Source organism: Mauremys reevesii, linkage group 9, assembly GCF_016161935.1.
Source record: "Mauremys reevesii isolate NIE-2019 linkage group 9, ASM1616193v1, whole genome shotgun sequence".
Lineage (NCBI taxonomy): Eukaryota > Metazoa > Chordata > Testudines > Geoemydidae > Mauremys > Mauremys reevesii.
Genome location: NC_052631.1, coordinates 80,114,436 through 80,135,882, shown reverse-complemented (window position 1 = coordinate 80,135,882; position 21,447 = coordinate 80,114,436). Strand labels below are relative to the sequence as shown.

Below are 21,447 nucleotides of genomic sequence, written 5' to 3'. Positions count from 1 at the left end.
GCTGCAACACGGGCCCTTGAGAAAAAAACAAAGTGCAGCAGCGAAAGCCAAACCAGACAAAAGCGTCTCTTGTTTGTTTGCAGGAGGCTGATGACACTGAACACATGTGCCTCTATGAAGCTGGAAGTCCACTTTCAGCGTAAACAGGTAAGTGGTGAGGTTTCAAGGGTATAAACAAGGCCACAGTGCATTGTGGGGAAAACACATGTGCATGGATGGGGCAATGAGCCTGTGTTTAAAAACGAATAATTCCAACACTGCTGATTCATGTAGAAAATTATGGTTCCTGGATCAGATGCCTTCCCCTGCTCTGTCCTGGGTCATGGGTCTTTCTGCTTAGCTCTGAATAAAGAAGGAGCACAGCTATCTAGAATCCCTGCTTGCATGCTGCAGGGTTGAGGTGGAAGGCTTGTGTCAGTGTGTGCTCCGGGGTTTGTCATACTGTGCTGAGCCTCATTTCAGCTGCTAAATTACACTGAAAAAATCTGTTACGGATTCTTTCCAAATGATACGTTTCTACATAAGCAATCGCTGTAGTTTCCATGAGGATGTTCTGTGATTGTGAAGGGGGGAGGTGGAGTCCAGGGAATGCAGAGGGGGTGTCGACAAGTCAGTCTCTCCAGTAAGTTCAGGTGCACTCTTGGAGGGTGTTTGAGAACCCCGCTCTAGCAGATCTCCAGGGACATGTGGCTCTGGCTGGCTTTTTAAACTGTGCTATCTGGGGTCCTGCCAGCATTGGTTTTGCTTCCCATATATTAATATCTATTTTTGTCATCTCACTCCTGATATCAGATGGAGGATTTCACAGGGGAAGAACCCTGATTTTTTTCTTTTCCCTCCCCCCTCCTTTGTTTGTTGGTTTGTTCTGCTAAATGCCTGTACTTGTCCATGGCCAGTTTTGTGTTCCCATTTGTCATGTTTCAGTGTAACCATTATGAGATCCATATTGTAACCATTCAGACCACTGGAGAAGCTGCTTCAGCAAGCCCATTGCACAAGCTCATCCAGATTCGAACTTAGGCCCCTGATTTGAGGTGAGCTCCCATCACCAGGAGACTTACTGCAGATATCTCATATGGTAACCAATAGTAGGGTCTGCTTGCAGCTGCTTCCAGGCCAGCCATAATGCAGTGCCATGCAGTTAAGCGTGAACTAGAAGGGGATTTCCTTGAACAAATGTCTGGCAGAATGGATCAGTGAGGAAACATAACCCCAGAGGGGAGTTTTCCCTCGGGGGGGGGGATAAAACTTACCCATGTGTCTCAGACAATAAAATGCTTCTCTTAAAATGTTGTTTATTGTGGTTTCATATTTTCCATTCCCACCTGCACTCTGTGGCAGCTGCAGGCTCCGCACCTTAGTGCCAAAGGTCCTCACCTGTCCTGCAGAATTGCAGGAAGGGTCATGGTTTTGGAGCATTGTTCCAGTGTCCGGATCTCTGGTTGTGCAGAACACAAACGAGAGAAAGAAAATGAAGGTGGAAAGGGGGCCAGGGCCGAGTGGATAGCTTCAAGCTGTTTGCGCTAGCTTCACTGAGTGCAGAAGCAGTGAGGTAGCTGCATTAAAAATAGAAATGCCATAGATAGAGGGAAATTGTCACTAGGACAATGGAGTTTGGGGATAAATCTAGTGGGAATTAGTAAAAATGTTGCGTGACTGACCAAATCAAGAAATCAGTATGTGGGCTGGGAGAAATGTCACAGCTGTCTCCAAAACTCTAATCCCAGTACAGGTTTTGGTAGCTAATTGCCCTTGCATTCCCTCTTCAGAAGGCATTGCTACTGTTAACTCCAAACATACCCCACCTCACCACTAAAGCATCGTGGTTGCTGGGGAGCTGTTGTTACCACTCAACTAGAACTGTTCACAGTTTTGGTAAATATTTTTGTAAATCTTGACTTTTGATAGGAAACAGTTAAAATATTTTGTCCCATTTTCCCCCTATTTTTTGGACCAGGTCTTACAATAAATTGCTTTAATTTTCCTGCCGTAGCGTACGTTATGTACTTGGCCGCTACAGCATGGGGATACATGCACATGACGTTTTGAGTGCTTTCTGGTGGTGGTGCTAATGATAGTGCTCTGTACTTCAGGAAATACTTCTTGGACCAGTGGATCTCAAACTTATTTGATCATGCCTCCCTTCTTTGTGTCTGTGGTAGTTTGTGACCCCTCTCCCCGCTGCTCCTGCCACACAAGTCCATATATGGCAGCCCAGCTCTGAAGGCAGAGCCGACAGCAGCGGCTGCTGGCCCGATGCCCAGCTCTGAAGGCAGTGCCGCTGACAATAGCAGCGCAGAAGTAAGGGTGGCATGGCATTGCCATCGTTACTTCTCCACTGCTGCTGGCGGCGGCACTGTCTTCAGAACTGCTGCCCAGTCCGTAGCCACCGCTCTCCAGCTGCCCAGCTCTGAAGGCAGAGTGGCTTCTCATGCCCCTCCTCCCCCCAGTACATTCTGCCTCCTCCAGGGGGTGTGCCACCCCAGTTTGAGAACCTCTGTATTGGACAACACTACCTAGAATCCTTAACAGGAAGCTGAATATCCTGGTTTTAGCTAGGGAACAATAAAGTCATCTGGTCCTGTTAGCAGGAAACTTCGTGGCCTCTGAATTTCCCACAATAAATGATAAATAATGGCGCTCGTGTGATGTACTACAGTGGGTATTAAAGGAATGGGAGCTGCTATTTATGTGCACAGCTTGCTCCAAATTCCCCTTTGTTTGTGTTTAGGGAGGTGCTGCTGTATTGAAAACCAGCCCTCCATCCCGATCGCTACCTTTAGCCCCATAGTAGTGGGATGTTTCCGATAAAAGGATCAGCAGTGAAATAATTGACAATGATTAATATTTAAGCTGTCATCGTTGGGTCTCAGAGTTAACACCCTATTTAGATGAGTGTGGGGAAGTTCACAATTTTGCTGTTGTTCCCCCCCCCCAACTTGGTCTACAGCAAAGGGCCCTTTAATTCAGCTACAGTAAGTCAGCCCAGTTGCATCCATTCACATCAGGAATTTTTTTTTTTTAATAACTTGCAGGTCTAACAGAGGTTTCAATGTTTGAAGTGAAAGCTTAGATTCTGTAACAACTCCTGGGGACACCAAAAGATAAGCTTCACCTGATCTCTGATTCATATGTTGGCTCGGCAAGGCCATGAGCCATTCTGTCCCAGCACCTGACCTGTGACCCCAGAAACCCTTTTCATACCAGCAAGTGTATCTAGAAAGCAATAGCTTCCGTCTGTCCCCTCCCGCTTTGGTTCAGTTACAGTGGAGCAGTCTGTTCTTTGTAGGACTCATTCCATTGTGTGGCAAGGAACCCTGTGTTCTAAGTCTAAAGGCTCTGGGATTGGCTGCGTGGCAGTGACAGTGCTTTCTAATGGACAACAGTACGGTGTGCTTCTGCTGAGCCACTTCTCCAGTGTGCCACCTGTCCTGGCAGGGGAGAGACAGGCAGAGCATCAGGACACTATTACAAATTCTGGAGTCTGTTTGCATGGGATGGTGTTTTCCCCCTGCTTCGTAACCCTGTGAACTGGTTGGATCCACCATATGAAGCATTTAGAACTAGCATGGACAGAGCCCTCAGGAACATACTGTGAGAACAACCCTGTGCTAGCCTCCAGAGAATGGCCAGAATGAGACTTAATGGATCTTTTATCTCTCTCCTATGCAATTGCTTTTCATAAAAGGTGGAGTGTGCTTGTTGAGTCTCTTAAAGTGTATTGTCATCAAGAGAAGATGTGGTTATGCAACAGTAAATTCTCCTACCCTAGCTGTGGTTGGTGGGTGTGAGTAGCCATGCAAAACTCAGGGAGAGGGTGGTCAGACTGGATGATCCAGCTGATTGTGTCTTACTCTGTGATCCTTATTCTTGGTTTAGAATGAAGACTCAGAGGAAGAAGATCTTTGTGCCATCAGCGACCGATGGGCCTTCCAGAGAGACAGCAAAAGGTGGTCCAGAATTGGCTCTGTTGACTTTCTCTCCCACAGTCCAGAGGTGCTGAACTCCGCCATGCGGCAGACATCCAGCCATGAGAGCATCCTTACGGACTCTAGTGCCAATCTGGAAGTCACTTCGCTCCACAGCAATACCGGCACAGGTAGCACTGGCGGCACAGTTGGCATTGTGGCCACCCTGCCTGATGTGTCACCCAGCCAGGACTCTCCAAACATCACCAAATCCAACGAGAGCTTGAGTGACCACTCCGTGACAAACCAATCCCCAAATCAGAGTGGGAGTTCTAAGGACAAGTCCAAGAAGCGGAGGTCCCGCAGCTTCCTAAAAAGGATAGAGTCTTTCCGAAGGAAGGACAAAGAGAAATCTGACTCCAAAGTGAAGGATGCCACTAGTGGCGGGACAGTGACCAAACCAGGATGGGACTCTGCGAAGAGCAATGGGGATCTTACTGCTGCCACGACCACCTCCCCCAAAAGAGGAATGTCCTCCTCTTTCCATGGCAACAAACACTTTCTCTCGGTGGGATATAGGACTAATCGCATGTCAAACTTGGGTGAGAGGAAGCCGGACTCTGAACTGAGACGCGGTGCAGTCTATCTGGAGGACTATGAAACAGCCCTGAAAAATAGCACCAGCTGGGCTGCTGGAGAACAGCACCAGCGGCACGTGTACAAGGGCGACTGCCTGATCCACCTCCCTGGGGACCACAAGCCGGGGACTTTCCCCAAATCTCTCTCCATCGAAAGCTTGTGTCCTCTTGATGGCAGCCCTTTGGCCCACTGGAAACCTGGGAACAAAGCGGTGGGGCTTTCAGGGTGTGGAGTGGGTGGCAGCAGCAGCAGCATGGACGACTCCTCGCCGCGGGGCTTTGCATGCCGGCAGAGGCGGGGCTCGTGCAGCTCCGTGGGCAGCCGGGCGAGCGTGTACGACAACGTGCCCGAGTTTGGCAGCAGTGAAGATTTCTTCAGCATGGATGGGGAGGTGAGCTACAAAAACCTGGATGACATCTTGCAGGATGTCTGGGGGCTGCAGCGGAAGGTGGAGCTCTGGTCTAAGGCGCTCAGCCCCGACCTGGGAGAGGGGGCAGAGGGGGAAGAAGAGGAGGAGACGGACTCAGGAGAGGAGCCCACCTTCCCCTCCAACCTGAACTTTGAAGAGCAGTCCATGTCCGACGTGGGCACCTCTGCCAGCGACTTCGACAGCACGGGCAACTCCTTGAATGAGGCGGAGGAGATTGAGATGAGAGAGCGCAGGGATTCAGGTGTGGGAGCGTCCCTCACCAGACCTTGCAGGTAAGTGGATGTGTCGCTGAGCTAAGGTCTTGGCACAAATCCCCTCAGACACCCCTGTCCCTGGCAGCTCAGCGTCCCATAAACAGCAGGTGCAGGTGGAGAGCTTAGTCTTGGGGCTGACTTTCCACAGGTGCAACCAGCTGGCCCCTAGTGCGCCACCAGGCTTTTCCTTTGGGAGGGTGCTCGCAGGCCTCTGCTGGCGGTTTGCCTTCCAGTCTCGCCCCATCCGAGGTCCGAAGCCTCAGTGTGTTTCTCGTATGTAGCTCAATCATGAGAGGCCACTAGAGAACAGTGTGAGAGGCTCTACTTCTTCTGGGACAACCTTTGGCCCTAGATCTAACATCATCTCCTGGCATTTGCTTATTGCACAGCTCCGCTGGGCAGGGCCATCCCTACCCATACGCAAACTACACAGCTGCATAGCGCACCAGGAAATTTGGGGCACCAAATTGCCCCAAATTTCCTGGTGCCCTACGCAGCTGCATGCTGCATCCAGCTCCAGCGGCCAGCCCGATCCCCCAGACAGCTGAGCCGGCCCTTCTTGGGCTGCGTACAGCAGGGCCCAGGAAAGCTGCCTTTTCCCCTTCCCTGCTCCTTCCTGTCAGCTCCTGCCCCAGCCCTGATCCCACTCCACCCCTTCCCCCCAAAACCCTGTCCCCTGAGCTATGCGTCCTGGGGGACTGCAGCAGGGGTCGGGCCTGCCCTGCACTCACCGGACGACAGGAAGTGGAGCAACCTGACCCCAGCCAGCTGCACTCCGCCAGCTCATAGCTGTGCTGCCTGTGAGTGCTGGGGGGTGGTTCCCCCTCTCCCCCAAAGCCTGGAAGCTGGGGGAGCAGAGTGAAACAGGCTGGGGTCGGGGGGTTGGGCCCAACCCCTGCTGCCTTCCCGCACTGGCTGCTCCTGCCTCCCGAAGGCCTGGGAAGCACACCCCCCGCCTCAGAGGCCTGGGGCCAGGCTTCCTGCCCCCCCACCCCACTGGGGGGCTGCATAGGGCACCACAATCTCTGGGGATGGCCCTGCCGCTGGGCCACTAGCACTCAGGAGAGGAGGGAATGTCACTGTGATATTGGTCCCCGAGGCAGGCAGGCTGGCGTTGGTGTAGGTGACAGACACGGTGACTGTGCCATCTGCGTATGCTATTGTTCTCGCTGGGACTGAGCCAGCCTGGAACAAATGAAGACCCCGTTCAGAATCAGTTGCTCCAGGAGCCACTGCAGTGAAAGATTTAGTTTGGGTGCGTAAGGGCAGCCGGTGAACACAGCTTGAGTCTCTGGTGCCCTCCAGTGGCCTGAAGCAAGCACTAAGAGCATTCAGAAGGACCAGGATGGGCATCTACCCTTCGCTACTGCCAGTTTGAAGGGAACCTTAATATGGGCATATTTCAGTTGTCACACAGACCCAGTTCCACACCCCCCGGGCGTGCTTTGCCACTTTGACTTAAAATTATTAGTTACGAAACCAGGACATTTTGGGATTTGCTGTTAAACATGCTCGAGTGTATGAAGATCCCTCTGAAAAGCTCTGGCATCTGCTCAGCTTCCTGGTTGTCCTAAGTTAACTGCCGCCTGCATGTTTAGATAGTGGCGGGTAACTCCTCTGCTGGTAGGCGGTTGATGTGTGGGGATTTAGATCCATTCAAGTCAGCAGGGAAAGTCACACCTCCTCCGCTTGGAGATTTACCCCAGTGCATTGGTGGATGTCCAGGGGCCTTTCAGAACAACATGGACTTGGGAAAGTTCAGCAGGGTCAGAGCGCACCATCAAGCTCCCTACAGCGAGTCAGTCAGGGGGTTCGATTGCCTTCGTTCTGCCGAAAGAAAGCATTGGCTCAGGGTGTTTTTGTCACTCTGATTTCACAGTGCTCTGGGATGACACAGGGTCAAATTGTGATGTTGCTTCCCACTGTCACAACACAGCATCCCACCCAAAGCACATGTGAGGTTCTGTGAAAGACCTGCAGGCTTGCGTCTTTCTCCCAGACACTGATACCCTGGGACCGGCTGTGATGTAAATACCTGGCAGGATGGCGAGATAGGAGTCTAGGCCCTTCCACGAGGCCCAGTACAGACTTATGGAAATCAGGATCCCTTGTGACTGATGAGCTGTGGTGGCCTTAGAGCATGGTGATTTTGCTGAGGTAGGTTGGGTAGATAGCGGGGATCTTCTTTACTGCCAGTGTTGTGTACTTCACCGGGGGGAAGGTGTAGCTCTGGGAAGCAAAAGAAAATGCCACTGCCCTCCACCCAGTGCCCCCGTTGCTCCCCAGGACAGCAGGTCTGTAAATCCCCAGGCTCAAAAGACCAATAACCACAGCACTGGGGTTCTCAATGGAAATTCCCCTGCTGTGTTCGAATTGCACGGAGGGGCTGCTTTGAACACTGTAATGGGCCCATCCCTCCCACGCCTGAGGTAGGTCATATTCTAGTCCCTGCTGGAGAAGGTGGCAGGAGGGTGCTACTCCTGCGGCTCAGTGCCTCTGCTGGACCCCTGCTCAGCTCCCAGGAGCACTGGGCGTTCTCCTCCCCTGGGGAAGTGACATGGCTGCCAGTGTGACCTTTTGCTCCCTCGCCCTGCTGTCCTCTGCAGGAAGCTACGCTGGCACAGTTTCCAGAACTCCCATCGTCCCAGCTTGAACTCTGCCTCCTTGGAGATCAACCGCCAGTCCTCCGCTCAGCTCAACCTGCTGCAGAAGTGCTCACTGCTTCGCCTCACCGCCATCATGGAGAAGAACTCTGTGCCGCACAAGCAGGCCTGGGCGTGGTGAGTGTGGGGAAAATGGGGGAGGGGAAGGGAAGCTGCAGGGCATGATTGAGTAGGGCCAAGCATGAGCTTCCTGAAACCAGAGCTTCAGATCCCAGCAGGGTTGACTCAACGTTTCATCCTCCTGTGGCAGATAGTGAGGGACAGGTGTGTGTGTGTGTGTGGCAGATAGTGAGGGACAGGTGTGTGTGTGTGTGTGTGTGTGTGTCGGGGGATGGAGGGGAAAGTCCTCTTTGCTCTGCATGCACATGAAACATTGCCTTGGGCTCCCTGTAGGAGTTTGCTGTAGGCAGTTCCCCTGGCTGCTGCCCTCCACCCCAGAAGTGACTGCATTTCAGTGGTGCTGAATGGATTGTTTGTGAAGCACTTTGGGATGGAAGGTGCTGTAGAAACACAAGAGACTATTGGGGAGGGGGGTTCTTTTGTACCCAAGAGTATCAATACAAGGTAGAGTTCGTATGTGAGCACGTGGGTGTGCATGCATGCATATGGGCGTGGGTGTGTGCACACCATGTGTACATGTATGCATATATTGCATGTGTGCATCCATGCATATGGTATGTAAACATGTGAGCACATGCACATGGGGGTGGTAGGTGTGCACATGCGTGTGTGTGTGCATATGGCATGTGTGCAGGTGGGCGTGCATGCATGCATGCATATGAGATGTACGTGCATGCATTTGTGTGTGCGCATGTGTGTCCCCGCCTCACCTCCTGCTTGCTGCTGTGAGCTTCTGCCCAGGGCAAATGGTGGCTGTTCTGACGGGCCTGTCTGCCCCCTGTCCCCATCTCACAGGACTGTCCCCAAGTTCATGAAGAGGAGCAAAGCCCCCGACTACAGGGACAAAATGGTCTTTGGGGTCCCACCAATCATTAATGTGCAGAGGACAGGGCAGCCTCTGCCGCAGAGCATCCAGCAGGCCATGCGCCACATCCGCAGCCAGTGCCTGGACCAGGTGAGGACCAGCCCTCTGCAGTACAACCCTGAACTCCCATTCACTTGCCCACAGCTCAACCGCCTCTCATTTAACCTTGTGTTAGCCAGAGCCCTGCAGTAGATGACGCCATGGTGATCAGAGTGCTCACTCTCCAGGGATCTCTGTCTCTCTGTCAGGGTGCATGAGCGATGGAGGCAACCCCTCGCTTTGGCCCCACTGGCTTAACTCCATAGGGTGCTGTTCCTTAACCCCAATGCATTCAGATTGCCTTGAGGGAGAGATACAGAGTTGCTTGCCATAGGAGAGTACTGCACCGATAGGATTGTGTACAGCTTCATTGCCTTTGCCCACAACCCCTGCCCTGGGCTCCAGTGTAGCTCCCTGGCCATGCAGCCCTCTCAGTGGGGCAGGAAGATGGCCCTTTATTTAAGGAGCCACTGTCAGCCCCTGCTGGTACCCCAGCCCCATCTACCAGCACAGCCTACCAGGGGTATGGACCTGTCACTGAGGGGAAGTTTGAAGGTGGGTGGGCTGGTCGGAAAGCCAGCAAGGTGGCGATGAGCTTTAGGGCACTGCAGTAAACAGGGGCTTGTTCCCGTGTTCACTCCAGTCTCTGCCTGCCAAACCAGGCGCCTCACCTGGGTGCCCTGGCCCAGCCCACACACAGCAGTGAGCATCTCAGGAAGGGCAACAATGTTCTTGCTGTCGTGTGGGGCGCGGAGCCCACAACCTTTCACCTAGTCAGTGACTTGAGACCCTTCCTCTCAGGCATTGTTGCCTCCTTGACCTTCCCTTGCCCAGGGCCCCCTTCCCGGGCGGGGGAACCCAGATGTGTTGGGAAGGTGTTTCCTGATGGACACCACAGAGACTCCCTGGCCGCTGGTTGTCCTGGCTTCTCACGGGGTAGCAGAGGCTGAGCTGAGGGCTGTCAGCACCTGCCTGAGACAGAGCTGGTTACTCTGTCTGGAGCTCAGGGCTGCCTTGGCCAACTGTGCTGGACTCTGCGCTTCTCCTGGACAGATTGGCATTTTCCGGAAGTCGGGGGTGAAGTCTCGAATCCAGGTGCTGAGACACATGAACGAAGCCTCCCCCGACAACGTGAACTATGAAGGGCAGTCGGCCTACGATGTGGCCGATCTGCTGAAGCAGTATTTCCGCGACCTGCCAGAGCCCATCTTTACCAGCAAGCTCACCGACACCTTCCTGCAGATCTATCAATGTAAGTGCAACCAGCAGGCTCTCTGGGAGAGCCCCCCCTTCGGGGCAGAGCTAGGCAGGCCCTCAGGGCTGGGAGTGGGTCCAGGCTCAGTAGGGAGTTGGGTCAAAGCATCAGGAGGTGGTGCAGTGGCCGCTGGGCTGGGCTGCCTGGCTTGGGAGGAAAATCAAGGACTTAGGAGCCCACCTATGGGAGTTGGGAAGAGGAGTCTGCCGGAGAGATGGGGAAACGGAGAGGAGAGAGGCTGTCTATGAGGTGGGGGGGGGGGCTGATTTGTTGGATCTGGGCTCTATTTAGCCTTATTCCACCTCTGCTTCCTGAGGGGACTTCCCACTGCTATAGCCTGACCCCATTGCAAACGTTCTGCCAGCAGTGGTGGAGTAAAACTGACTGGTCCAGCATAGGCTTCTAACCGGGGAGCAGAGCCGGAGCAGTGAAGTGGTGCTTCAGAGCATGGGGCCTAGATGAGGGGATTGGCTGGGCCCTTTCCTCAGTCCCCACTACTTGGCACCATTGAGGTGGTTGTTGGCATGCAGTTGCACAGCTCTTAGTTGAGACCTGGGGGAATACGTGGGCTGTGGAATTAGAGACTCCGTTCCAGGCCCTGTGAACATGCTGCTAGGGGAGAAATGTCACCAGGGGAGATTTTTGCTGTGAAATGGCCTATGAACAAATATTGCTGTGACCAGCTCCACACAATGAGAGGCTGGCAGTAGGGTGGCTTGGGGCCCTTTGACTGGACAGCAGCTTCAGTATGAGGCGAGCAAGTACCCTTATTTTCTGGGGCCCCACCTAGCTGCCCCTTGGTCCAATCAGCCCAAGTCTCGAGGAGCCCCTAAGGTGTAGGGTCCCAGAGCCTGGCTGACCACAGGCTCCTTCACTTTGCCTTCAGTTGTCCCAAAAGAGCAGAGGCTGCAAGCTGTCCAGGCAGCCATCATCCTGATGCCAGATGAGAACCGGGAAGTGCTGCAGACATTGTTGTACTTCCTGAGTGACATTGCCTCAGCTGAGGAGAACCAGATGACATCTGGGAACCTGGCGGTGTGTCTGGCCCCATCCATTTTCCACCTCAACGTGTCCAAGAAGGAGAGCACCTCACCCAGGTAATGCACAGCCAATTCAGGCTTTCAGAGTCCCAGCACTCCCCTCCACGATCCCTCTCTCTGTCTTCCTTACTGGAGACACGGCCTGGTGGTACCCTGGCTGGCCTGCACTCGCTGTGCTACCTACACCGAGGCTGGGTCAGACGAAGGGAGAAAAGGGCTTCCATTCCCAATGGGTTCCCTCTGCCTGTGCTCTCCATCAGGGGCTGTGAGGGACTCCTAGAGGGCATGTTAGGGGAAGGAGCTTCCAGCTAAGGTCCTAACCCTCAGCCCAGTGCTACAGGAGTCTCTCTGAGAGCCATGGCACAGGGGGCTGCTGCAGTGTCAGGGACCCCTCCATGGGCACAGCGGACGAGTGGCATAAGGCCTGGGCTACGAGGAGCTTACAGCCTAATCTTCCTCCTGGGCTGAGCACTGCAGTGACAGAGTAATCGCCATGGTGACAGTACAGCCGCATGCAGTCCCCAGTGAGGGACATAGTGAGGTTCCCAACGGGAGGGCAGGAGGGGATAGAGTCTACACCCAGCCCAGCTCTGCTGAAAACTGATAGGATCAGGAAGCTGCAGTACTGCTGTTTCACCACAGGGTGTCAGCAGGACTCTCCTTAGGGCTTTATCTTTTAAATTACTACAATACAGTGATTCCTTCCCTGCCAGTATTCCTCCCTGTTGCAAGAATGCATGGGGTGTCTCTGGCTGAGCCCTTACTCTCCGCTCTCTCGCGGCCCGTCACTCCCTCTGCTGGGTCTCACTAGTCAGTGTTCTGTTGGGCAGGATGATTCAGAAGAGAGGCACCATGGGAAAGCCTGACCAGAAGGACCTGAATGAAAACATGGCTGCCACCCAGGGGCTCTCCCATATGATCACAGACTGTAAGAAGCTGTTCCAGGTAGGTAGCTGTAGCTCTGGGTGAGCGATGCTGCTTTGTCTAGGTACTTACCTGGCCCCTCCTCGCTGTTCAATCTGAGCACCCCTAGATTTTGTTCTCACAGTGCCCCTGGTCAATAGGGCAATGCTGCCTTCCCCCTAGTGCAGGTGAGGTGCACGGTAAATGATGTGCCCAAGTCACATGGCAGGTCCATGGCTGGGTTGGTAAGTGAGCTCAGTTTTTCCGAGTCCTGGGCATTAGACCATCCTTCTGCCATTGCCATACAGAAGCTAGCCAGCAGCAGGCCTTGTCTCACCTGTGATCGTGTAACAGTGAAACCCTTCTTCTCTCGGCAAGTCAAACGACTGTGGAAAGGCCCTGGGAGGAGATGTGTAGTAGTAGCAGGTGCCCGTGCACTTTCCCTGTGTGCTTTGGGGACTGGCTTACAGCAGGAGAGCAATCTGACAGAAACGGTGCCAGTCTGTGTAGAATGCTGCTCTGAGGGGATTCAACTCTCACAGCGGAGTCTGCCTTCATCCCAGTGTACTCCTCCCTGACACCCATCGGCGCCTTGTCACGGTACCTGGGAAAGGCCAAGATTCTCCTTCGTTACTCATTGCCTGCCCTAGTGAAGTGCCATAAAATCAGAGAACTGTAGGACTGGAAGAGACCTCAGTAGGTCATCTAGTCCAGTCCCCTGCACTCATGGCAGGACTAAGTATAACTAGACCATTCCTGACATGGGATTCTCTAATCTGTTCTTAAAAACCTCCAATGACGGAGATTCCACAACCTCCCAAGGCAATTTATCCGGTGCTTAACCACCCTGACAGTTAGGAAGTTTTTCCTAATGTCCAACCTAAACCGCCCTTGCTGCAATTTAAGCCCATTGCTTCTTGTCCTATCCTCAGAGCTTAACAAGAACAATATTTCACCCTCTTCCTTATAACTACCTTTTATGTACTTGAAAAGTGTTATCATGTCCTCTCTCAGTCTTCTCTTCTCCAGACTAAACATCCCGTTTTTTTCAATCTTCCCTCAGAGGTCATGTTTTCTAGACCTTTTGTCATTTTTGTTGCTCTCCTCTGGACTTTCTCCAATTTGTCCACATCCTTCCTGAAATGTGGCGCCCAGAACTGTACACAGTACTCCAGCTGAGCCCTTATCAGCACGGAGTAGAGCAGAAGAATTACTTTTCGTGTCTCGCTTACAACACTTGTGCTAATATATCCCAGAATGATGTTTGCTTTTTTTGCAAGTGTTACACTGTTGACTCATATTTAGCTTGTGATCCACTATGACCCCTAGATCCCTTTCCGCTGTACTCCTTCCTAGACAGTCATTTCCCATTTTATATGTGCAACTGATTATTCCTTCCTAAGTGGAGTACTTTACATTTGTCCTTATTGAATTTCATCATATTTACTTCAGGCCGTTTGTCCAGTGGGGCTCCCCTTCCCCACATGCTCCCAAGCACGCACTGTACTGCTATGCAGCACTCCCAGCTTTGGGAGCAATAGGCCAGCCCTGCTAACCAATCCCAGGTGTGTCTCAAGTGGCAGTGCAGAGCACTTACCACAGGACACAGACCCAGACAGGATGGCTGCACTGTATCATCCTCATTTACCCACTGGCCAGGTGGGATTTTTCAGTGTTCCAGGGACCTAGTAATTGCACTGGATTGGCCCAAGAATCCATCTGGTCCAGTTTCCTTTCGCCAACAGTGCCTAGTTCCAGATGCTCCAGAGAAACGTGCAAGAAGCCCCCAGGGGCAGTTATGGAATAACCTGCCCATAGGGGATGTTTCTGTCTAACTCCCAAAGTTAGTGGCTTGTGTCCCTGAAGCAGAGAGGCTTATGTCCCTTGTAGAAATACTTTTTTACCTTCCTTAATGTGACTGCTTCCATCTAACATTTGGACATCAGCTGGGGGAGGCGTGAAGGCACCCAAGGAGCCCCAGTGTTACTGGACCCAATCTGTCCTGCTGGTTGGTGTGCAGCATTGTTTGAGCTATTGGTATTGGCATCCCAGAGTCCGTCTGGGTCAGAGAGGTGATCTCAGGGTTCATTGCACAGTGATTTCAGGAGACAGAGTGGGCGAGCAATTCCTAGCGACCACTCTTGGGTTTTTAAACTCCTAAGTCCGACATGTTTGGTTTCTAGATACCCCACGACATGATGCTTCAGCTGGGCAACTCCTACATGGCAGCAGACACCCACCCGCTCTCGCTGGCTGAGCTAATGGGCCACAGCTTGCAAGGGGAGGGCAAGGATTTCCAGGCTTACTTGGAAGATAACGTGCAGAACCTGCTCAAAGAGTCCTCAGAGAAGTTCAAAGGGTGGCTCAGCACCGCAGGGCCCCAGAACACAGAGCTCTCTTGCAAAAAGGTAACGTCCACCCTGGGAAGAGTTTGCACATGCCAGTGTATTTGGAGTATACGGAGATATTCAGTATCAGACTAATCAGTGGCCTGCATCCTGGTAGATTTCTTCATGCGTCACAGATACACCCAGCATGGCTGCCAGCTAAACTGCTTCGTCAACTAGACCTCATACCCTTTGGCTAGGTAGTGTATTCAGCAGTCCCATTCTAGACCACGAGTGTGATGACACTAACTCGGAGAAGCTGGGAGCTGGATAACCAGAAACCAGCATGGGGTACTCTGCCAGCAGGCCCAGTGTATTCGGTGCAGATGAGCTGGTTCATACCTAGGGGCCCCTCACCCTTGAGCCAATAGAGTAAGCCCAGTGAGCTGCTAACACCTGAGCAGGTCTCCCCTGTTCTATCCAGTAGGGGGCAGGCTGCACATGCTCACCAGCTCATGTAAGGCAGTTCCCCTGCCCCCATGGCTGGGAGGCCTCAAGGGGCCACTTGTTGCCCTTAGGTTTCTTGGCTTGAAAGCCTGACTGACTTCCTCCGCTCCGGGCTTCCGCAGGTTGGTGACGGACATCCGCTGCGCTTGTGGAAGGTCTGCACAGTGATGGAGGCCTCTCCCTACACGGTGCTGCAGAGGGTACTCCGGGAGCGTCACCTCTGGGATGAGGACCTGCTGCAAGGCGAAGTGATACAGGCCCTGGACGAGAGCATGGAGGTTTATCACTACGTCACGGACAGCATGGCGCCCCATCCCCGCAGGGACTTCATCGTTCTCAGGTGAGGTGGGAGGAAGAAGCACTTGCGGGTGAGGGAATCTGGACCAGCATGGAGGCAAGGTGCAATCTCTCCAACTCCCCTATCTATGCAGGGAGCTATTGGTCCTGGTGTGGACTATCCCGTGCCTTTATATCAGAGGGTGGTCAACTTACCCAACCCCAATTTACCCAAGCAGACTACAGACCAAAGGAGGTCCCCGAAGGTCTGAGATGTGGCTGCCCTGAGGCGTGTGGAGATTCCAGGTCCCGTCTGGGAATGCTCCCTCGCCATTAGAGACAACATACTGCACTTGGGGGTTGGGCAGCCTGAAAATGCCATAGACAGACACAGATCAAGGAGGCACGTTTCCTTCTGGGAAGCGTATTCTCTGTGGGCTGCCCCTCTGTGTTAAAGGTGAGGGTAGCTGCAGCATCCTGCTCTGTTTTCTCTCAGGTGCAGCCTTTCTGCTCTCAGCAGAGTGCTGTGGGCAAAGCTTAGACACTCCTGGCCTGTAGCAAACTCAGGCCTCAGTGACTAGAATGGGGTTGGTTCAGCCAAGCTTTCCAGTGTGGCTGTACAAGCTCCTGCTCTCAGCTCTGCTGGGTTCCCATGGCGCTGCCCATTAGAAGGGTTGTCCAGAGCTTGTTGCTGTGTGTTTGACTGGACGCTGCTTCCTTGCTGGGCCTGGTGCTGAGGTTCCCACAATGGGCTTTGCTTGGAGTGGCCTTACGTCCCATTTTGGCTGGGACAGTCCCTTTCTTAAGCCCTGTCCTTTTTTGGCAAAAGTGGGCATTTGTCCTGTTTGCTACAAACGCTCACTTTTGTCAAAAAAGTGGGTGACGCCAGCCCCCTGCAGGGGGGGAAGCAGGGCTGGGGAGGGGGACGGGCAGGACTCGAGCGAGCAGTGACACCAGTCTTGTGTGGGGAAGCAGGCAGGGCTTGTGTGTGCAGTGTCGTCAGCCCTGCTTGGGGAGGGGGGCTTGGGCGAGCGGCTTGGGCCTGCCCCGCACGGTGTCCTGTTTTCCCTTTGGGAAGTATGGTCACCCTCGCTTTGCTTGTTCCCTCCTACAGGAAGTGGCGCATGGACCTCCCGCGAGGGGCTTGCCTGCTGGTCTCCATGTCACTGGAACACGAAAAGCTGCAGGTGGAAGGAGGGGTCAGGGCCGTGGTGTTAACATCTCAGTATCTGATTGAACCGTGCGGGATGGGTCGGTCCAAAGTGACCCACGTCTGCAGAGCTGATCTCCGGTAAAGGCCTGTTAATCTGTTTGTCGCCAAATGCTGGCCCAGTGTGAGGTGTGATCTGAGCACAGAGTGGGAGGGAGGAAACTGTGGGTACCAGTGCTGGCTCCGACAGTGACTCACTGTGACCTCTCTGTTCTGCGCAACGGGAAGCATACTCACTTACTTGCCGGGGGGGCTGGGAGGTGTAATTAGTTTCTTCACGGTACCGTATACATACAATCATTGCTAGCACTCCCTACCCCTCCATCAATTATCGTTTATTATTTAACGCCCCCCCCCATGCTAGATGGCTCACATGCAGATAAATTATTAGTTGCGCTGGGGTAACACCGAGGAATCATGGGCCAGGACCCATTGTGTTAGGCACTATACAAACACAGAACACAAAGATGATCCCCGCACCAAGGAGCTTACGATCTAATTTCCACATGGTGCAGCAACACACAAGGGTGAGAGTGGTGGAGGCTGGAAAAGGGTCACAGCCTGGGGTAAAAAGGATGGTCTGTGGATAGGGACTAGGACCCAGGAGATCTACATCCATTCCCAGTTCAGACACAGCCTTCATGTGTGACCTTAATCACCCTGTGCCTCACCTGTAAATTGGGGCTGGTGCTTCCCTAGCTCACATGGATAAAATCCACTCGGACACTACTGTAGTCTATGTAGAAAATAGACAGGAAGTTGGTGTGGCTTCTCAGCCTCTTCTAGAGGAATGTGACTGGTGAGAGAGAAGCCTTGTGACCCAGCTCAGAACGGGGAGGCACAGTAGAAGGCACAGAGATGGTGGTGGGAGAAATGGGGCCTTGAGGCCACGCCTGCACTGCCAAAGTGATAAGAAGGATGGAAAGTAGGAGGGGTCAGAGTTATGTAGGACCTCAGAGGTTACAGGGGTATCCTCTAGCAATTTGGCTTACCCCAGCAGGTCCTCAGGGAGCTGGCCAGACAAGTTACTGCTGGGTCACAGCTTCCAGTCTGTCCAAGATCATTACTGACCCACAGTCATTCCTGTCAGATAGCTGTCCTGATGCCTGTGCGTAACTCGCTGGTGATCCAAGTCCAACTCCTTGGGGGCTGCTGTTTACACACAGAAAAGCCACCGGCTCCTCTGGCATCCTATAGCATCACTGCTGGGGGTCCCTCCAGGTCGGGATGAGACACACTGGCAGGCTGCAGTGTTAGGAGCTCATGTGTCTCTGTTGGGAGTGCTAATTCTACCATGTATCTGGGAAAAACAAGGCCTTGCCTAGGTCATAAGAGCTGCATTATCCCTTAATTTTCTGCAGCAAACTAGACTAGGGTGTAGCAGCCTTATCTAGGAAAGGGAGCCAATGCAGTGTTCAGTCTTGATTTATAATCATGCCCACGCCTTGCATGACATATGCAGTGTGGGAGAATGGGGAAGGGAATATTCCCGATTATGCCAGCTGGTGCTTGCTCACACTGCCCCAGAGCAGGTATGTTGATGTTGATAGTCCCTTTTAGCCTGAAATGGGCCCTGCTGTACGTGAAAAACCATGTTCTTCTCCAGCATTTGACAATGACTTCCTCTCTGTGCTGTTGTTTCTCCAGGGGCCGGTCTCCCGAGTGGTACAGCAAGGTCTTTGGACAACTTTGTGCTATGGAGCTGGCAAGGATACGAGATTCTTTTCCAGTGCTTAACCCAGGTGGCCCTGAGACAAAGATTTGAGGAGATTGGAAGATGCTCGCTCCTGTTTGATCATGAATCTCCCAGACAACGTGGGGTGGAGCATGGAGAGGGAACCTGGCCATCAGCAGGCTGTTGGCATCTGGTTGGGCAGGGGCAGTGCCTTTGCAGGCACATGAGCATGAGCCTTCCTTTGAACCAACCACCAACCCTGAAGGAGCCTGTAGTTTTTTCCATCTCTGTGTGATCCCTTACCTCTTACACACCAGGGACCTTCAGAGCTGTGCCCAGTGGCATGCCCTTGTGGGCACCAGGGGCCAAATGGAAGCCATCATGTCCTGCTTCCAGAATGCTGGTTGAAAGGCAGCGAGAATCTCCTCCCTAAAGCTCTGAAGAGCAGCTTTGCAGAAACGAACCAGTGTGCTGCTTGTGGGATGGCTCTCTCCAGCAATCGTCCGCTCACCCGCCCACCATGGGGAGAGTGGGGCTGGGAGTCCATACAGCAGGCTGAGCCGTGAAGCAGCTGGACCAGAGTCAGACCCATTAATCCCCTTTGCGAGGCTGACCATGGGCTCACCCTTTCAGCCCAGGGACTGGACTCAGCGACAAGAGCGATGGTGCTTGAAGTGACCAAGGATGATGCTGATGTGTAGGAGAAGTGAGAGAGGGCGGAGCTGGTGCAGCGTCTGTATGATGGTGTGTGGTATCAGGAGGAGCGTCTGCTGGGGGTGTTACAGTGTGTGTGAGCTGTACCTAGCAGCACGGCACACACACAATAATAGTTTGAGGAGCTGGTTAATGTCAGATGGATGCTGCTGTTACTTTGGTTTATAGTTAATGACCGCCATGTGTTGAATGGCAAAAAGGAAGCTATTTTACTCTGGTGCTGAATTTCACTGGAGAAGGAACTCCAGGTCAATGCTTTCTACTTGATCAGTCACAGGGAACTTTAGCACCCCTGTTTTTAGCACAGGGCCATGTGGTCCGATGAATGAGGGTGCAAATGCTTTGCCAACCAGGGGCCCGGTCCTAATCCCCATCGAATCCAGTGGGAGCCTAGCCATTCATTTTCATGAATTGGATCAGATCCAAGTTTGATGAGTCCAAATTCCAAAGCATTCACCTTTGTCCTTGTATCTGTGTGTCAGCTGTACATGGGGAGTTGCCATTACAAGGCTGGGGGTGAGACCAAAATTGCACAGTGCATCTCCCTGATCCTGCTTTGTCTGGGTTTAGTAATCAAGGTACTACCAGGGTCAGAATTCCATTTGCCTTCGGGGACGGGGCGGAGGGAGGTGAAGAACACCACCTCCATTACATGAAGACACCCTAAAAAGGTATCATCCTGCTGGCAAACTAGTCTGGATGCAGGGGAAGTTTAATAGTATTGGCCAATGAGGTATGGTCACAGGGGGTGCGGGGGGACTGGTCTCATAATCTGGTTCCACTAAGAGAGTAATGTGAGTTGCCCCAAACTGTGCTATATTAGTGCCATTTTAGTCAGCCAGATGGGCAGGGATGGGGTTAGTACAGTCTAGTTTGATCACATTGTTATGGGCACTTGATCTCCCCTTAATTCCTTCCCCCAAAGAAGCAGTGCTCACTGCACTGCGGATAGCAACATGAGTTGCCTTTCACTCCTACAATGCCATCACTCTTGATCCAAGGATCCCACTGCTGTGATTGTGTCACCCCCCCACTTTCTCTCCAAGCTCGCAAACAGTCTGACCAGGACGTGCACTTAACGGGGTTTCTTTTTTAACCAGGGACCCAAATGACTGGACATTGTTCCAATTGGAAGGCAACAAAACCCACTGGCAGTAGAAATTGTCAGTTTCACCAGTAACAAACTTTCCCTCTCTCTAATGCACACCAGCTATATTCTGTTTGTGTTTGGTTTTGTATGACTAACGTTTGGGACTGATTCTTGCCTCTTTTTTTTGTTTCTTTTTCTATCTATAAATACTGTACAGTTGGAATATTAATATATAACTCAGGCGGTAAGAGCTTGGTGCTGGGCGATGAACACCAGAGCGATGTGTGTTTTTGTATTTAAGGGACTTTTTTGTATCAGATGCAGCCGCTGCAGATTGTCTGACTCCAAAGGGGCTGCGGTTCCCCCTCTGTGTAATAATAAAGTACTAATGGCATCTGCTGGCTGATGATGAAACCTTGATGTACCCTGACTGCTGAGGTCTGTGCTTCCTTCTCACTCAGCACTGGTCTGACATAGGTTTCAGGGTAGTAGAGCTGGGGTGCGAAGCCTCCTGACCAAAGCCCCATGTCATGACAGAATGAGGCTGAGTGCATAATTCATTCGTGGTTTGTAAAGCATGTGGAAGGCAAAAAGAAATGGGTAAGGGCTATTCTTATTCCTGCAATGGCAGGGCAGTTGCATGGGTCTCACACAAGTTAGCTTCACACCCATTACAGGACCCTTCCCATTGCTCCCAAACAATCTGATTTCCCCCATTGACTTTCCCTCTGGCCCCCAAGTATAAATGGCAGGGCCTCCTTTCTATTCCTCTGAGCTGCTGGCAGGGGCTGGGCTGTCCTTCCTCCAGAGTCCCTGCCTGGCTCAGCATCAGGCTCTGACCAGCACCAATTGAGATAGGGTGGGCAGAGTGTTTGCTAAGCAATGGACATTCCTTCTGTGCCCAGGCTGCCAGTACGCTGGAGGCTGGTGTTGGCTGAAGTGCTGGCCTCACAGAGGGGCTGAAAGGAGTTGGGGGAGAGTGGCAAGCAGTGCATTAAATGGTCATATCCATGCCTCAAGGGGTGGGTTAGCCTGTCAATTTAAGGCCTCCACGGGTTACTCTCACTCTCTCAAAGCCCCACTGTTCTTGGCAGCTAATGCAGCATCTGGTCAAGCTCACAGAGTGGTACCATCTGGGTTTTTAGCCTACCTGGAGCCCTGCAGTGTTACCAGCTGACCCCATTGCTTAGCACAAGATGTGTACGAACACAGCCCTCCAGAATAATCCCAGTGTCATTAAACAGCATGTCTGATGCACTCTCCCCGACCCCCTTTTCTTTCCTCCTCCCTGCTACAGACACTTGGTATCTACCTGGTCACCTGCCCAAGGCTCTTACCCTACAGCTGCGAGTGCCTTGGCTACAACTGATGCTAGCCCCTCCTAAACAAGCTGTGGCATCCAATAGAGGCACAGCCTGTCTCTCCCGCTCACCGACCCCAAAGCATGGGGGTAATGCCCATGGAGGTGGCTCCCTTGGGACTCCAGGCACTAGTCCCAATGTGCAGCATGCTGTGGTCCAGTGGGCTGAGAG

At 52.7% G+C, this 21,447-nt stretch overlaps 1 protein-coding gene across 7 annotated transcripts in view; it reads left to right on the top strand.

Annotated features, from left to right (window-relative positions):
- The window catches only part of STARD8 (StAR related lipid transfer domain containing 8), a 103,870-nt gene extending 83,674 nt beyond the window's left edge, over positions 1-20,196 (top strand). For all 7 annotated transcript variants that reach the window (XM_039488457.1, XM_039488460.1, XM_039488464.1 and 4 more), the window contains 11 exons: positions 84-147; positions 3,880-5,249; positions 7,838-8,011; positions 8,810-8,969; positions 9,972-10,170; positions 11,060-11,270; positions 12,044-12,158; positions 14,300-14,524; positions 15,073-15,290; positions 16,341-16,517; positions 18,084-20,196. In XM_039488457.1, coding sequence (XP_039344391.1) covers positions 84-147; positions 3,880-5,249; positions 7,838-8,011; positions 8,810-8,969; positions 9,972-10,170; positions 11,060-11,270; positions 12,044-12,158; positions 14,300-14,524; positions 15,073-15,290; positions 16,341-16,517; positions 18,084-18,201 — 3,031 coding nt within the window. In that variant the 3' untranslated portion in view covers positions 18,202-20,196. The remainder of the gene's footprint in view (positions 1-83; positions 148-3,879; positions 5,250-7,837; positions 8,012-8,809; positions 8,970-9,971; positions 10,171-11,059; positions 11,271-12,043; positions 12,159-14,299; positions 14,525-15,072; positions 15,291-16,340; positions 16,518-18,083) is intronic.
- The last annotated feature ends 1,251 nt before the right edge of the window (positions 20,197-21,447 follow it).